This window comes from Scyliorhinus canicula, chromosome 21, assembly GCF_902713615.1.
Source record: "Scyliorhinus canicula chromosome 21, sScyCan1.1, whole genome shotgun sequence".
Lineage (NCBI taxonomy): Eukaryota > Metazoa > Chordata > Chondrichthyes > Carcharhiniformes > Scyliorhinidae > Scyliorhinus > Scyliorhinus canicula.
In genome coordinates this window covers 2359747-2377947 of record NC_052166.1, presented here as the reverse complement: position 1 = coordinate 2377947, position 18201 = coordinate 2359747, and the positions used below count along the sequence as shown (strand labels likewise).

The 18201-nt window shown below is 47.7% G+C and overlaps 2 protein-coding genes across 2 annotated transcripts in view; one reads left to right on the top strand and one right to left on the bottom strand.

The window, feature by feature from the left end:
- The window catches only part of LOC119955890 (H-2 class II histocompatibility antigen, A-K alpha chain-like), a 45878-nt gene extending 41076 nt beyond the window's left edge, over positions 1–4802 (top strand). The window contains exon 5 of the mRNA XM_038782546.1: positions 4752–4802. Coding sequence (XP_038638474.1) covers positions 4752–4802 — 51 coding nt within the window. The remainder of the gene's footprint in view (positions 1–4751) is intronic.
- Positions 4803–5592: 790 nt separating this feature from the next.
- LOC119955888 (DLA class II histocompatibility antigen, DR-1 beta chain-like) lies at positions 5593–18201 on the bottom strand. The gene is made up of 4 exons (XM_038782541.1): positions 17895–18201; positions 16452–16556; positions 6994–7080; positions 5593–5909 (listed from the first exon to the last, which is right to left on the bottom strand). Exons 1-4 carry the CDS (start codon positions 18199–18201, stop codon positions 5842–5844), a joined length of 567 nt encoding a protein of 188 aa, XP_038638469.1. The 3' UTR covers positions 5593–5841.

Here is an 18201-nt window from a genome sequence, read left to right as displayed (position 1 = left end):
CCTCCTTCAGTATTCTGGGGTAGATCCCATCAGGCCCTGGGGGCTTATCTACCTTAATATTTTTCAAGACGCCCAACACCTCGTCTTTTTGGATCTCAATGTGACCCAGGCTATCTACACACCCTTCTCCAGACTCAACATCCACCAATTCCTTCTCTTTGGTGAATACTGATGCAAAGTATTCATTTAGTACCTCGTCTATTTCCTCTGGCTCCACACATAGATTCCCTTCCCGATCCTTCAGTGGGCCAACCCTTTCCCTGGCTGCCCTCTTGCTTTTTATGTACGTGCAAAAAGCCTTGGGATTTTCCTTAACCCTTTTGCCAATGACTTTTCCTGACCCCTTCTAGCCCTCCTGACCTTGCTTAAGTTCCTTCCTACTTTCCTTATATTCCACACAGAGAGTGTGGTGGAGCCTGGGCCAATCGAGGCTTTCAAATGGGAATTGGATCGTTATCGGAAAAGGAAGGGTGGGCGGGGTGAGGGGGAAACGGTACTCAACGCGTTGCTCGTGTACAGAATAGGTACGGAAGCAAGGCCGAATGGCCTCCCTCTGTGCTGGGAACAGTTTTCTGAGATTCTGTTCGCCAATGCTCAAGTCAGAAAGGCAGCAGCTGTGTCCCTCTGCCCATTCCCTCTGCCCATTACCTCTGCCCATTCCCTCCGCCCATTCCCTCCGCCCATTCCCTCCGCCCATTCCCTCTGCCCATTCCCTCTGCCCATTCCCTCTGCCGATACCCTCTGCCCATTCTCTCTGCCCATTCCCTCCGCCCATTCCCTCTGCCCATTCCCTCTGCCCATTCCCTCTGCCCATTCCCTCTGCCGATTCCCTCTGCCAATTCCCTCTGCCGATTCCCTCTGCCAATTCCCTCTGCCGATTCCCTCTGCCAATTCCCTCTGCCCATTCTCTCTGCCCATTCCCTCTGCCCATTCCCTCTGCCGATTCCCTCTGCCAATTCCCTCTGCCGATTCTGCCCATTCCCTCCGCCCATTCCCTCTGCCATACGCTCCGGCGCATGCGCGGACTTCCGCCGGCCGGCGATGTCCCTTCGGCACCGGCTGCCGTGGTGCCAAAGGCCGTTCATGCCAGCCGGCGGGGCGCCAACCTCTCCGGCGCGGGCCTAGCCCCTCAATGTGAGGGCTTGGCACCGAAAGGTGTGGAGACCTCCGCCCCTTTGGGGCGGCCGGCTGCCGGAGTGGTTCACACCGGGACCCCCCCGCCCCGCCGGGTAGGGGAGAATCCGGCCAAGGTCTTTATTAAACAACCGCATTCCCATGGGTTGAACCTCACCGGGCCCTCTCCCTCTGTCAGTCGGTTCCCCACTGGCCGACCTTTTATACTAATAGAGATAGCAACCCCACTCCAACGGGGTACCTCATACACCTCGAGTAACACGGGGAACATCATCCCCACTCTGTATATCCCGTGCAGTTTATTACATCTATGATCTCTGGCCCAGAGAGAGAGAGACAGAGCAGTGTTTACCTCCTACATTGAAACCTCTCCTCCATGAAGAGAGGATCTAACCATCTCCCCTTCACATTCAATGGCATTCCCATCGCTGTATCCCCCACAATCAACATCCTGGGGGTTACCATTGATCAGAAACTGAACTGGACCTAGCCGTATAAAAGAAGCCCTTGGGAAGAAAACCGGGTGGTCAATAAGGAGTACCAGCACTGTGCCCACTACCAGTGGATATCGCTGGCTCAGGCCCAGCGTTTATTGCCACTTGAGAAAGGGGTGGGTGAGCCGCCTTCTTGAACCCGCTGCAGTCCCCGTGTGGTGTAGGTACACCCACAGTGCAGTTAGGGGGGGATTCTAGGATTTTGACCCAGCGACAGTGAAGGAACGGCCGATATATTTCCCAGTCGGGATCGTGGGTGGGGTGGAAGGGAACCTCCAGGTGGTGGGGTTCCTGCGTGTCGGCTGCCCCTTGTCCTTCTAGATGGTAGAAGTCGTGGGTTTGAGAGTTGCTGCCGAATATCGTGAAAGTGGCGCCACCTCCGATTTAGTCAGAAACGGGTGTTCTCGATCGTCGAACGCGACTTTGGCATCGGCGACTGGAGACTCCCGCCCCATGTCCGGCTCCGATCCACAGACACCATCCGCCTGTGCCATCCGGCTCAGGCCCATTGTTTCACGCTTGGCAGAAACGCGGGGGTGAGGTTAGGGGTATGTTTTTGGAGGGTAGGTTTACCAGCCCAGACGAGCTACTGTAGAGGTATCAGCTCCCGAGGGGGGAGTGTATTTAGTTATTTTAAGCTTCCTGATTTCTTGCGCAAGGCACTCCCTCCACCCCCTGGTGTCTTCACCCTTGTATTGTTTCGGTCCAATTCAGACACTTTAACCAGCTCTTTAGTTAAAGTTTATCCAGGTGTCTTTAGTTATGAGCAGAAGAAAGTAGGACACAGATATAATGCAACACACTTTATTAAATATAATTAACTTATAAATTACCCACTATACATACAAGAAACACCCAGGATTCGACTATACTTCCCGCAAAGATGGTTTGGTAAGCTGCAGATCCGATCCCTGAGTCCCGCGGGTTAGAACATAGAACATAGAACATAGAACGATACAGCGCAGTACAGGCCCTTCGGCCCTCGATGTTGCACCGACATGGAAAAAATCTAAAGGCCATCTAACCTACACTATGCCCTTATCATCCATATGCTTATCCAATAAATTTTTAAATGCCCTCAATGTTGGCGTGTTCACTACTGTTGCAGGTAGGGCATTCCACGGCCTCACCACTCTTTGCGTAAAAAACCCACCTCTGACCTCTGTCCTATATCTATTACCCCTCAATTTAAGGCTATGTCCCCTTGTGCTAGCCCCCTCCATCCGCGGGAGAAGGCTCTCGCTGTCCACCCTATCTTACCCTCTGATCATTTTGTATGCATCTATTAAGTCACCTCTTAACCTTCTTCTCTCTAACGAAAACAACCTCAAGTTCATCAGCCTTTCCTCATAAGATTTTCCCTCCATACCAGGCAACATCCTGGTAAATCTCCTCTGCACCCGTTCCAAAGCTTCCACGTCCTTCCTATAATGAGGCGACCAGAACTGTACGCAATACTCCAAATGCGGCCGTACTAGAGTTTTGTACAACTGCAACATGACCTCATGGCTCCAGAACTCAATCCCTCTACCAATAAAGGCCAACACACCATAGGCCTTCTTCACAACCCTATCAACCTGGGTGGCAACTTTCAGGGATCTATGTACATGGACACCGAGATCCCTCTGCTCATCCACACTACCAAGAATTTTACCATTAGCCAAATATTCCGCATTTCTGTTATTCTTTCCAAAGTGAATCACCTCACCTCACACTTCTCCACATTAAACTCCATTTGCCACCTCTCAGCCCAACCTCTCAGTTCCTCTTTGTGAAGTGATTCTCGCTGGCTGGTCCCTGCTCGCTTTCTTCTGGTCTGGTCAGGGTCACCTCACACACCAAGCTTCCAGTCTTTGCTTCAAGTCTTTGCTTCCAATCCTTTCTTTCCAGGTGTCTGGGAGGCCTATTCTTTAACCCCGTGTCGCTACCCACCTCCTTTCTCCACATACCCTTGGCCTTCGGCCAATGGAGTCTCAGGAGGCGGGGTCTCAGTGCCCAGTGGGCTGGCTGATGACCTGTTGCCAGGGCACCTGAGCCCGCCTTGGGAGGAGCAATGATTGATTGATGGGTTATCAGGAACAGTAGGCAATAGGCCAATGAATCTCATGTAGCAGGATAATTACTTGATGGATTATTCATGGACTGCTTCAGACAGGCCCCGGCAGCTTGTCTGTTCTGTATACTTGGATTCCGCAGGCTTCTGCAGACTGTGCTTTTTAAAGGGCCTAATTCTTTAATTTAAGATATCCAATTTAATCGGCCTTCAAACTAGGCCCTGATTATTACTACACTTGTTTATGGATAGGGCCATGGGTGAACTCGGGGAGGGTAAGATCACGGAGGTGTATGGATGGTTGATAGCAATGGAATAGGCTTCATTGGGAAGGTAAAGAGGAAGTGGGAGGAAGAGTTGGATTATGTCTAGGACCGGGGTGGGAGGTGGGGAGACGGTAAGCAATGAGGATAACTTCACATCCTCATGCACAAAGTTAAGTCTGATCCTGTTGAAGGTGGTGCACAGGGCGCCCCTAACAAGGCTGCATTCGAGTGGGTTCCTCCTGGGGGTAGAGGATAGGTGTGAAGGGTGCTCTAGGGGACCGGCGAATAACACACACATATTTTGGTCCTGCCCCAGGCTTGTCAGCTTCTAGGTTCCCCTTTTTGATTCGATGTCAGGGATTCTGGGCGCTCAGTTGGAGCGGGGCGTGTTGGTGGCCATCTTGGGAGTGTCTGACTCCCTGGTGCTGTAGACAGCAACGAAGACCAGAGGCGAGTTCTGTTTGGTTGGAGGTCCCAGGTGCCACCTAAGTCCTCGGGTTGATGAAGGGATTTGATGGAATTTCTACACCTGGAGAAGATCGAGGGGGTCGGTGGAAAGGATCTGCTCGAGGAGGCCGCCTTTCATCTCCGTTTTTAGGGAGTCAGCCACATCAGCGATCGGGGGAGGGGAAAGAGTTGGTCTTCTTCGTTGGGTTAAGGGTTTTATTTTCTTTATGGGGGAAGGGGTTTGGAGTTCGGGATGGGTGTAGTTTAAGGATAGGATGGGGTTGGGGCCGTACTGTTGGTGGGCCGTTTGTTATAATGAAAATTTTGCTTAAATAAAATTGTATTTTTAAAATTCAGTCCCAGCGGGAACACAGTCTCCAAATGGAGAACTCCGGCCAGTATCTCTAATTATCTAATCCCGAGGAAATCTTTATATATCAATGAAACTCCATTCACCCCCTACTTTTATGATGCTTTACTCACCCCCTTTGTAGCCACAAAGCCTGTCTGTCTTTCAATTCAAGGTTTTACAGAACCCCAGCAGTCATACACATATTAACCCAGGATTTTAACCCTCACTGCACCCAAATATGTAGAATACAATATCGCTGAAATTTATACATTCATCACACACTTGAAGAGAGACATTAGTATTAGAACATAGAACATAGAACAGTACAGCACAGAACAGGCCCTTCGGCCCTCGATGTTGTGCCGAGCCATGATCACCCTACTCAAACCCACGTATCCACCCTATACCCGTAACCCAACAACTCCCCCCACCTTAACCTTACTATTAGGACACTACGGGCAATTTATCATGGCCAATCCACCTAACCCGCACATCTTTGGACTGTGGGAGGAAACCGGAGCACCCGGAGGAAACCCACGCACATTAGGGGAGGACGTGCAGACTCCACACAGACAGTGACCCAGCCGGGAATCGAGCCTGGGACCCTGGAGCTGTGAATTCTGGTATTTGAGCTACGGTGATCTCTCATGGAGGGCAAGGTGACAGAAAGAGGCATCAACCCAGGTGAAGTTGGGTTGTGAACGCGGCTGGCCAACTCAAGTGTGAGGATGTTGCAAGACAGACAAACATGACCAAACGTAACAGCAAATCTCCAGGTCAGATAACCATTAAATGCTAACGATAGTACGTCAATCAAATAAGAGTGGCACATTTTTCCATGAGGTGTTTTTTTTTTTTCGGTGTGTGCATGGTTAACAGAGTTTTCAGCAGCTGGAGTTAAATAAATGATCAAAGCGGAGGAATCGCGGACTCAGACCCTCCGACCCGCCTGTGAAGAAATCGACTTGACTGGACCCCGTCTCCCTGTTCTGTGGGACGGGCTCTTCCACAAGGCAAGTGGAGCGAGATTTAGCCGAGGATTCGTAGTCTCCAGACATTCATAGCAGGTGAACCTTCCAAGTTTGACGGTGGGTGTTAAGCAGGCGTGGGGTTGGGAGTCTGTTCCATGTACAGCTGTTCAGCTTCGCCCTGCATGCACACCCCTGAGAAGCAAGATGCAAGAGAGGGTGAGGCCAGACTGCAATCCGGGTAAACCTACAGGTAACTATATTGTCAGCAACACACACACATCGCTGTCACATGCTCCTGGCTGAATTAATTATTGGTCCCGAGCAACTCGAGATTGGTGTGCAAATATTTGTGGAACATTGATGTTAGAGAATATTGCTGCTGTACTTTCACAATCAGTCACATGGCGATACAGATCTTCGACAATCACTGAAAAGGGCGATGGGCAGGGAGTGACATGTTCCAGACATGCTTTTGCCCCGAAAAATGTTCCGCACTTTCTGAACAATCCTGAGTGCCCTATTAGCAGCACTAACAGCCAATTTATGATAATCAGTCAAACTCATAACATGGCTCATTTATACGTGCTTGAGGTGCCGTACATTCAGACACTTGGATTTGACTGTGCAAGCATATAGAATATGTTCAAGCTTTGTGTCTTTGTTGAATGCCCAAGCAACCAATGGTTTCCTGTTTCTTTGTCTGATGTGGGGGGTCTCCTGTGGGAGGATCTGTTGGGTGTCTGATGGGAGGGTCTAGTGGAGGTCTCTGATGGGGCTCTCTGGTGGGGCGTGTCTTGTGGAGGGTCTGGTGGGGGGTCTGGTGGAGGTGTCTGGTGGGAGGTCTGGTGTGGGAGGTCTCTGCTGGGGGGGGTCGGAATGCCTTGTGGTGCCCACCATGCATACATCTGCTCGGCAAAGCAGAATGAATGGCCTCTGGGCACCACTCCCAGCCACAGCACAAATCAGATGGTCCACCTTTGGCGTGAGAACATTGTCTCCAAAAGGACATTCCTGCCCCTGGTTCCTTTCAGCATCAATCACTGTAAAACCATCTGGTTCAGTACGGGGGGAAATCTACCGTCCTTACCTGATCTGACCTACATGTGACTCCAGACCAATCAAGCCATGTCCTTAACTGCCCCTGAAATGTCTCCAGTGAGACACTGTTCAAGGGGCAGTTAGAGATGGGTAATGAATGCTGACCTGGACAGTGACCCACATGGATAAAGGAACAATTATGTGCGTGTGGGTGACAGAGCCGGTGTCAGTCTGTTACCTGAGTCTGCGTAAGACGAACCGGCATCGGAATGTGTGTTGACCCGACTCTGGCTCGGTCCAGGTTCCGAGCCACGGGCATGGGACCCTGGGAAAGAAATCACCAACACACACTCTGAATGCAGGTTGACACTCCCTTCCCCCTCCACCCAGGGACACGGGAGGCTACCCGCATTGGTACCAGGGGACGTTCGCCCTCCCCACTCCCACCATCAGTACCAGGGGACGTTCGCCCTCCCCACTCCCACCATCAGTACCAGGGGATGTTCGCCCTCTCCACTCCCACCATCAGTACCAGGGGATGTTCGCCCTCCCCACTCCCACCATCAGCACTGGGGGCTTCCCCTCGCACTCTGTCCCCATCATCAGCATTGGGATCTCTACTATCAGCCCTTAATAAACTCTAGACGGCACGCAGCACAGTGGTTAGCTCTGCTGCCTACGACTGAGGACCCGGGTTGGAATCCCGGCCCTGGGTCACTGTCCGTGTGGAGTTTGCACATTCTCCCCGTGTCTGCGTGGGTTTCACCCCCCCACAACCCAAAGATATGCAGGGTCGGTGGATTGAGCACGCTAAATTGCCCCTTAATTGGGAAAAATTATAATTGGCTCTAGATTTATATAAAATAATAAACGCAGTCTGGCCCTCCCGAACAATCGTCAGAAGGATGTCCCTTTAACTGTCTCACCAGCGTCTTAGACAACAAATCAGCATTCAAAAAGAAATTAGCCAGTAAAAGACACATTCCCCTGGATCTTTACCTGTCTTCAAAATCAGGCAAATATTAGCCACCTGAAGCCTCAGCAGCAACAGACCTGTGTCATGTGAGAGTACCTTTAAGAAATGGGCTTTTAAGAAATGAGTGTTTACTTCAGTGATGTCAGAGTGGGGGTGGAGCTGGGCTGTCTGTCAGCTTTTAGTTTCGCTTTGAGAAAAGCTTGGCTGTAGCTGTATTTTTTTGTTTCATTTTTAGTGTTGGAGCTGAAGCCAGTCAAAGAAGGCGTATTTTCAATCTCTCTGCTCTCTAAAGACTATCTCTCGATCATTTGGTGAACTCAGAGTTATAACTGTTCTCAATAGTGAAGTTGAACCTGCTTTGGTTGAAAGGTTTTTGTTGTCTTCTGGATGTTTAAAGGAAAGTTTAAGTATTATTTAGCGTGTTGTATTCTTGGGGAGTTGTATTTGAATTGATGGTTGCTAAGATGTTCACTGTCTGCTTTAAAAAGTTAACTTGAGTTCATAGAATAAACATTGTTTTGCATTAAAAATTACTTTTCCATTTCTGCTGTACCACCCCTGTAGAGTGGGCCGTGTGCTCCCCATACCACAATCCATTAAAAGTTGTGGGTCAGGTGAGTTCCATGATACACTTTGGGGTTCTCTAAACCCTGGCCCATAACAAATTGGGGGCTCGAGGGGGATAAAAGTCTATCTATTGGATTGGCTTAATGAACTTAAAGACAGTGAGGGGTGAGCATATTGTGGGTGCTTTTCAGGTGTTGGATTCCAGTTTAAGTAGGGAGTGTGTTGTGGGCAATGGCTCTTTCAGAGGCACTGAAGTTTTTGGGGGTGGAGACGGTCACACACAGTACCTTAGGGACAGAGACTAAAGACAGACTGTTAGAATTGGCAAATACATTGCATTTAACATTACCTGCCAAGGTGCAAAAAGATGAGGTAATTATGGCGCTGGTTAAGCATTTAAAGTTTCCTGAGATAGAGTCTGACTCATTGGAAATGGCAAAAATTCAGTTAAAGATTAAACAAATGACAGCGCTGGCCCCGCACCTGCGGGAGATGTTCACAGACTCGCTAGCTAGGGGCACACTGCCACCCACGTTAGCACAGGCCTCAAACTCGCTGATACCTAAGAAAGACAAAGACCCAACGGAATGTGGGTCATACAGACCCATATCTCTGCTGAACGCAGACGCCAAAATACTGGCCAAAATCCTAGCCAAAAGGCTAGAAGACTGTGTACCTGAGGTGGTCACAGAGGACCAGACGGGCTTCGTCAAAGGTAGACAGCTTACCTCGAACATCAGGCGCCTGCTGAACGTGATAATGACCCCCTCCGGGGAGAGAACACAAGAGGTGATCGTCTCCCTGGACGCAGAAAAGGCCTTCGACAGAGTCGAATGGAAATACCTCAAGAGGTACTGGAGCGGTTCGGGCTTGGAACAGGGTTCACCGCTTGGGTAAAGCTCCTATACAATGCTCCCATGGCGAGTGTACGGACCAACAATACCAACTCCCAATACTTCCAGCTGCACAGGGGCACCAGACAAGGATGCCCACTGTCCCCGCTGCTGTTCGCACTAGCAATCGAACCGCCAGCAATCGTGCTCAGGGCAGCAAAAAATTGGAGGGGGATCCGAAGGGGAGGTAGAGAGCACAGAGTCTCACTCTATGCAGATGATCTGCTCCTCTATGTCTCGGACCCACAAAGCAGCATGGACGGAATCATCGCGCTCCTGAAAGAGTTTGGAGCCTTCTCGGGCTACAAACTCAACATGAGCAAAAGTGAGATCTTCCCAGTACACCCGCAAGGGGTGGGGGGGGGGGTGGGGGGGGGGGGGGGGTGGGGGGGGTGGGGCAGCTCTAAAGGGGCTGCCGTTCAAACAAGCCCAACACAAATTCCGCTACCTGTGGATCCAAATAGCCCATGACTGGAAAGGGATCCACAAATGGAACCTCACCAGCCTGACGGAGGAAGTTAAAAAGGACCTGCAAAGATGGAACACACTCCCGCTCTCCCTCGATCAAAATGAACGTCCTGCCCAGGTTCCTCTTCCTGTTCAGATCCATTCCGATCTACAACCCCAAGGTCTTTTTCAAAGCGCTGGACAAACTTATCATGGCGTTCGTATGGGAGGGGGGGTAAAAATGCTAGGATCCCAAAGAAGGTCCTACAAAAAACAAAATCCAGGGGGGGGCTAGCCCTCCCGAATCTACAATTCTACCACTGGGCAGCAACAGCCGAGCGAGTAAGGGGATGGATCCAGGAGCTAGAAGCCGAGTGGGTGTGTGCGGAGGAGGCCTCCTGCATGGGGACCTCCCTCCGGGCCCTCGCCACGGCAGCACTCCCATCCCCACCCAAAAAACACTCCAGCAGCCCAGTGGTGACAGCCACCCTCCAATCCTGGAACCAACTGCGGCAGCAATTTGGCCTGTACAAAATGTCGGACAAGGCTCCCATCTGCAACAACCATAGGTTCACACCAGCACTGACTGACGCCACCTTCAAAAGGTGGAGGCAGGATGGAGGGACACTGACAGTCAGGGACCTATACACGGACGACAGGTTCGCAACACTGGACGAACTGACAGAGAAATTTCAGCTAGCTGGGGGGAACGAGCTACGGTACCTGCAGCTCAAAAACTTCCTACGAAAGGAGACAAGGACGTACCCACAACCGCCACGACAGACACTACTGGAAGACCTACTGGACGCAAGTATCCTAGAGAAAGGGAACTGTAGCGACATGTATGACCGACTGGTAGAAAGGGCCGACACCGTACTGGACGCAACAAGAAGGAAATGGGAGGACGACCTGGGGATGGAGATAGGGTGGGGACTCTGGAGCGAAGCACTGCATAGGGACAACTCCACCTCCACGTGCGCAAGGCTCAGCCTGACGCAACTAAAAGTGGTACATAGAGCCCACTTAACAAGAAACCGTATGAGTAGGTTCTTCCCGGAGGTGGAGGATAGATGTGAACGGTGCCAAAGAGGCCCGGCCAACCACGCCCACATGTTCTGGTCTTGCCCCAGACTTGTGGAGTACTGGACAGCCTTCTTCGAGGCTATGTCCAAAGTGGTGGGGGTGAGGGTGGAGCCATGCCCGATAGTGGCGGTCTTCGGGGTTTCAGACCAGCCAGATCTATTGCTGGGGAGGAGGGCGGACGCCCTTGCCTTTGCCTCCCTGATCGCCCGCCGTAGAATCCTGTTTGGCTGGCGGTCAGCAGCACCACCCAGAGCTGCAGACTGGCTGTCCGACCTCTCGGAATCTCTCCAAATGGAGAAAATCAAATTCGCCATCCGAGGGTCAGACGACGGCTTCCATAGAACGTGGGAGCCATTCATGCAATTGTTCTGGGACCTGTTTTTGGCCAACGTACAAGAGGAAGAATAGTCGGGTGGCCAAGAATCAGGGGAAAATGGACGGGAATCGGGGGGAAGGTAGCCGGGGAGCGGGGGGGGGGGGGGGGTTACGGGTTCGTTATGGGGGTTTGATGGCAAGCTAAGGCCCAAAACCAAACTATAAATAAATGCCTATAAACATGTGCCTCGGCCATATTGGGGAATGTAAAATATGTATGCTGGCTAAAGGGGGGAGGCCACAGTTGTTGTTATGAAGATGCTTACCTGTAAATATACATGTTCAATTTTTGTGTTTTCTTTTTTTCTCTCTAATAATTTGTAATTTGTCATATATAAAATATGAAAACTCAATAAAAAACATTTATAAGAAAAAGATTAAACAAATGGAACATGAGAAAGAATTAAAGCGGCTTGAATACAAAAGAGAGAAAGAGGAAAAAAAAAGAGAGAGAAGATAGGAGAAAAGAAAGAATAGCCCGAGCAGAACAAAAAGAAAGAGAAAGGGAGATAAAGTTCAGGGAAAAAGAAAGAGAGAGAGAAAGAGAGAGAGAGGAAAAAGAAGAGAGAGAGAGTTTGAACTTCGGAAAATGGCCATGAAACATGACGGTCAGTTAAAATTGGCAGGCGTAAAGGGAAATGTACAGTTGGAGGCTAGTGATGAGGATAGTGAGAAAGAGCTTTAAAGTCGAAGGCTTGGTGGGGATCTATTTAAATATGTCCAAGCATTGCCAATGCTTGATGAGAAGAAGGTAGAAGCATTTTTCATTTCATTTGACAAGGTAGCTAAACAAATGAAATGGCCACAGGACATGTGGGTATTACTGATTCAAACAAAGCTGGGAGGTAGAGCTAGTGAACAGTTTGCATCACTACTGGAGGAGGTATCTGAACGTATGAGGAGGTGGAAAAATCCATCTTGGGACAATATAAAGTAGTGCCTGAAGCCTACAGACAAAGGTTTAGAAATTTAAGAAAATAATTTGGTCAAACATACATGGAGTTTGTAAGGCTCAAACAGAGTAATTTTGATAGGTGGATAAGGGCTTTGAAAATGGACCAAATGTATGAAGCTCTCAGAGAAATTATACTTTTGGAGGAGTTTAAAAATTCAATTCCTGATGTAGTGAGAACTCATGTGGAAGAGCAGAGGGTTAAAACTGCGAGGTTAGCAGCAGAAATGGCAGATGATTATGCATTAGTTCATAAATCACAGCTTAGTTTCTGACATCAGTTTCAGGCTGTGAGGGATAGAAACTGGGGACATGGGAAATACTCAAGTGGTAATGGTAAAGATTATCTGATGGGAGACAATAAAGAGAGTGTACCTCAGATTAAAAAAGAAATTCAGGAGGGTGGAAAAGAAATGAAAAGTTTCAAATGTTTTCACTGCAATAAACTAGGCCATGTAAAGTCACAGTGTTGAGGTTGAAGAAAAGCACTGGGAAGGCTTATGTGGTAAAACAGGATAAGACAGTGGGATTTGTTAGAGTGGTAAAGGAAAGCCCAAGGGAAACGAAAGAGGTGTACAGCCTGTTCAAGAGTTGATTGATAAGAAGGTGCCAGATCTTTTTAAAGAATTTATTTGTGTGGGTAAAGTTTACTCATGTGTATCAGGATGAGCAGGTAAATAAGTCACAATTTTAAGAGATACGGGAGCTAGTCAATCTTTAATGGTACGAGATGAGGAGTTATATAGTTTGGGAAGAATGTTGCCAGAAAAGGTTGTGATATGTGGAATTCGGGGTGAGAGGAGTAGTGTTCCATTATATAAGGTAAGGTTGGAAAGTCCAGTGAAGAGTGGTGAAGTGGTCGTAGGAGTAGTAGAGAAACTATCTTGTCCAGGAATACAGTTTATCTTGGGTAATGATATAGCTGGATCGCAGATGGGAATGATGCCTACTGTGGTTGATAAGCCAGTGGAAAATCAGACAACTGAAGTGTTGAAGGATGAATATCCTGGGATTTTTCCGGATTGTGTAGCAACAGGATCGCAAAGTCACAGGTTAAGACAAGAGGAGAGTGAAGATAAAGATGAAGTGCCATTATGAGAAACGATTTTTGATCAGATCATTGGAAAAGAACAGGTGGAGGATGTTTTTTAGTTCAGGAAAATTGGCAGTGTTACAACAGAAAGATATAGAAATGAAACGGATGTATCAGTAAGCATACACGGAAGTGGAATATGAGTGTATACCAGAGTGTTATTACCGTAAAAGTGATGTCTTGATGAGAAACTGGAGACTTTTACATATGCAGGCAGATGAAAGTGGGCAGAAGTTCATCAAGTAGTATTGCCGGTAGGGTATAGAAAGGAGGTGTTGCAGGTTGCACATGAGGTACCAGTGGGAGGTCATTTAGGAGTAAGGAAAACTCAAGCTAAAATACAAAAACATTTTTATTGGCCTGGACAACGTAAAGATGTAGTGAAATTACATGTGCAGTGATAAAACCAGCGCCCTTAATACCCATTCCAGCATTTGAGGAACCTTTTACAAGGGTCCTAATTGATAGCGTAGGACCGCTTCCTAAAATGAAACATGGGAATCAATATCTTTTGACGATAATGGATGTGTCTACTAGGTTTCCAGAGGCCATTCAAGTACGTAATATTACAGCTAAAAAGATTGTGGAGGATTCTTTCCTAGATATAGACTACTCACAGAAATACAATCGGATCAAGGATCAAATTTTACCTCAAGGTTATTCAAAGAAGTTATGGATAGCTTAGGAATAAAACTATTTAAATCAACTGCGTACGATCCAGAATCGCAGGGAGCAGTAGAAAGGTGGCATCAGACATTAAAGACAATGTTGATGTCAAGCTTATCCATAGGAAACACAAACTGACCTGAAAGAGTTATTGATATCATATGGGCAAGTTTGTGGAGCTAAGTTGTGAAGCACTAAAATGGCTATACATGATGTAGGTATGGGAAATGCTGTTCCAATCAAATAATATCCATATAGACTTAACCTTTTAAAATTGGCACAGGTTAACAAGGAGATTGAAAGTTTGCTTAAAAATGGCATAATTGAAGTGGGCTGCAGCCAATGGAGCTCACCCATTGTGATGGTACCTAAACCAGACGGCACCCAACAGTTATGTGTGGACTATAAAAAGGTTAATGCAGTTACAAGAACGGACTCTTATCCTATCCCACGTTTGGAGGATTGCATTGAAACATTCAGCTTTTATTTCCAAACTGGATTTACTTAAAGGTTACCGGCAGGTACCTTTATCCAAAAGGGCGAAGGAGTTTTCAGATTTTGTGATTGCAGATGGTATATACCAATTCAAAGTTATGCCATTTGGCATGAAAAATGCCACAGTCACATTTCAACGGTTAACAAACACAGTCGTTTCAGGATTACCCAATTCTGCGGTATACATCGACAATCTGGTAATTTTCAGCCAGACATGGAAAGAACATTTAAAACATCTGATGGAGTTATTCGATCGACTTCAGGAGGCGGGTTTGGTGATAAACCTAGCCAAAAGTGAATTTGGAAAAGCCCAAGTCACTTTCCTTAGCCATACAATCGGACAGGGTCGAATGGTCCCACGGGATGTGAAACAGTTATTGAGGGGTTTCCAATACCCTCAACACAAAGGGAAATAATGCGATTTCTTGGCATGAATGGATTTGATTGAACATTTGTGCCAAATGTTTGTAGCGTGGTTGCTCCACTGATGGATTTACTGAAGAAACGTCGAGAATTTCTGTGGACAGCAGAGTTTCAACAGGCTGAAGACTTGCTGAAAGCTGTGATAACCAATGCTCCTGTATTGGAGAATTACAAGGGACGCTGTGATCAGATTGAACTAAAGTATCTGACTTTAAAGAGAACTGCCGAGGCGTAGGGAAATGGATCGATTGTGCAGAGACCTTCTTGTTCAAAGAGACTTTCAATCGAGAAGGATTTCAGTTGGAGGAAGAAGAACAAAAATGGACTGTTATTAAATGTTTGCATTGTTTTGTTTTATTGAAAAAAAATGTATATTCACTGTCCATATTTCTTAAAGGATAATGAGAAGGTGAAAAATGAAACCATCTTGAAGTTGATGGTTTATTTTGTTTTTCTTGGGGGGAGGTGTCATGTGAGAGTACCTTTAAGAAACGGGTCTTTAAGAAATGGCTGTTTACTGCAGTGGTGTCAGAGTGTGGGTGGAGCTGGGCTGCCTGTCAGCTTTTAGGTTCACTTTGAGAAAAGCTTGGGTTTGTCTGTGTTTTTTGCTTTCGTTTTTAGTGTTGGAGCTGAAGCCAGCCAAAGAAGGTGTAATTTCGATCTCTCTGCAATCTAAAGACTGTCTCTTGATCATTTGGTGAATTCAGAGTGATAACTGTTCTCAGTAGTGAATTTAAACCTGATGTGCTTCTGTTAAAAGGTTTTTGTTGTCTTATGGATGTTGAAGGGAAAGTTTAAGTATTACTTGGAATGTTGTATTCTTTGGGGGGTGTATTTGAATTGATGGATGCTAAAATGTTCACTGTATGTTTTAAAAAGGTTAACTTGAGTTCATAGAATAAGCATTGTTTTGCTTTAAAATTACTTTCGATTTCAGCTCTACCACACCTGTAGAGTGGGCCGTGTGCTCCCCATACCACAATCTATTCAAAGTTGTGGGTCAGGTGAACTCCATGAGAAACGTTGGGGGTTCTCTAAACCCTGGCCCATAACACCTGCCTAAACAAAAGAGTGTCAATATATACCCACCAATGGCTCTATCAACAGGTCCTTGAACTCCCTATAAAACTCACAGACTAAACCATCTGTGATTCACATTTTCAGAAAGTTGTTGTAAACCTCACTGACATGACGGCATGTGGCAGGTGGAGCTCAGTAGTGAGATTAAAATGTATGTAAATCTATTAAAATGCAGTCTCACGCCCACAACGTCGGCGGCGAGAGTGTGGCATATCGGGAAACAGTTCTCATGAGATTTTGCCTCCGTGATGCTGTTCTCGTTGCCGGCGAGCGGATACGGGTACAGAATCGTCCCCACAGTCTGCATTCTTATAGCCCTCAAGAGGAGAAAGATGGACGTATCTGCTGAACCCTTGGGCTAAATGCTCCTGTTTGCATGTCCTGTTTTAGGCTACGCATAAAGGCCAGTAACAGAAATCTGTCATGCCATCCTCTCACAGAGGCTGTAGCATTTCTTGGGGTGTGGGCACCGTTGGCAAGACCAGCACTTATTTCCCTCAGGCGTATAATGGCCTCAAACAGACAACGTGCACATTGCATTATTCAATACACCACAGTCATGTCCCGCAAACAGAACTTGAACTGAACGGGATGAGTGCCATTTAGTCGGCAAAGGGTTGGTTAGAACATGCATCAATACTCTTACCTCTCCACCTGCCGATCCCTCCAGCCAGGGCAAACATAATTCCGACTATCCCTATTGTTATCCCAGACACGTATCCGTGTTCCGGCCAGCTCCTCACCTTGGGAGCTAGGGAACAAAATAGAATTAGGGTCAAAATATGTCACACTGCCGGATTGATGCAAGCCTCTTTTTTCTTTCCTCCCTGACACCCCAGGCTTCCTCACATCACGGACCACAGCATAGGCAGGTATAGCTATTCTCATGCAGGTATCTATGTCACTTGCTTCCAGAAAGTGCTGAAAACCAATCAAGTGATGGTTCAGCTCCAGTAGTCTCTGCCCATCGCCACCCCCTCCAGGTATGCGGCTGAGCTCACAAGCAAAGGGGAGTTGTTTAGGCAGGCCAAGGCTCTCTGGTGCTAAGAACTGTTCATGGACACCACACATTGATGTGGCTCTGGATGGATCCAACTGTAGTGCATTTTGTCCGTTTGAGATCACGATACAGACATGATTTGCCAGAGGAATTCCCTACCGTTTTCTGCACACCCCCATCCCCATCCTCCCTGCCCAAAACTGCACAAAAGCAGGGGGCTGAATTTTCCAGTGTGATCATCCCATTCCCTGGCCACACGATTAGCGAACAGTGTAAAGAGCCAGTCACATCAACGGGAGCAGAAGATCCCGCCTCAGGCCAATGGCGCTGGAAAATATCCCATATGGTGAGGGAGGGGGGGCATAAAATCCCACGCATGACTGACCTGTGTTAAGTCTGACCAACATGGATCCTGGCTATTGTAATAGATTCTCCAACATCTCCTTACCTCGCTCCCTGAAGTCAACAGGGTTTATGTTCCCTGGGACCTGGTTGCCCTCTGACCTTCTCCTCCTCTCCTGAACCTCAGTAGAGGGTGGGGCCATTACCAGACACAATATTGTCTCACCCCGTGCCAATCAGAGCAGAGCAAGAGGCCATTCAACCCTTCAAGCCTGTTCCACCCACATTCACTTAGCTCATGGATGATCCTCTACAACTACCCTCGCCTAAACCCAGTCTCAGAATTGAAATAGGCTGAAGTCTCCGCCCTCCCTTTGTACCCCAGAGGCACTGAAAACTATTGAAGAGCCTCTGGCGAGGCAGAGTGACATTTTAATTAAATAGAGTTTCAAACACCTTGTGAATCACAACATCCGTCTATACTCGTGCCCTGAAGTCTTATACATTAAAAATGCTCCTTTAGTCCCAAAATAATCCTCACATTGACTGTAATCACAGCAAACATCACAGGTAAATCATCTCTTTCAGGCTAAAAAATGAACAGGTAAATTTATTTACATCTAAGATTACACAGAGCAATAAATCAATGCAAGCATCAAAAGATGCTAATTTTCCTGGCCCACTTGGGCCAGTGAGAGACCAGGTGATGCTTCTTTGCGTCTCAATCGATTGTGGGAGAGGACTTACCCCAAGTTGCTGTTAGTTTGTCAGGGCTGCTACTGTGCTCCATTTGGCAGCTGTAGGCATCGCCGCTCCTGGGGGTAATAGTGATCTGCAGAGTGGACTGGAATGTCCCATCCATGTTTGGTAAAACACTGCTACTCAACACCTCCTGCTCGACCTCATCACCATTGAGCAGCCAGGTTGCGTTGAAGCCACTTGGGTAAAATCCGTCCATGCGGCAGATGAGGAGCAAGAGTTCCTTCTTGCTGGGCAAGCGGTGCACGGTTATGTTGACGGACGGCTTGGCTGCAGAAGAGTGAAGGACAAACAT

Bases quoted from the DNA above. Each gene is read 5' to 3' on its own strand.
- LOC119955888 (XM_038782541.1), bottom strand. From the start codon at position 18,201: ATGTTTGTCCTTCACTCTTCTGCAGCCAAGCCGTCCGTCAACATAACC. The intron at 7,081-16,451 runs GTAAGAGTATTG...TTTCTTTCCCAG, and splicing joins AGGGATCGGCAGGTGGAGAG to GGTCCCATGCCCGTGGCTCG. The intron at 5,910-6,993 runs GTAACAGACTGA...CTTGCTTCTCAG, and splicing joins TTCGTCTTACGCAGACTCAG to GGGTGTGCATGCAGGGCGAA.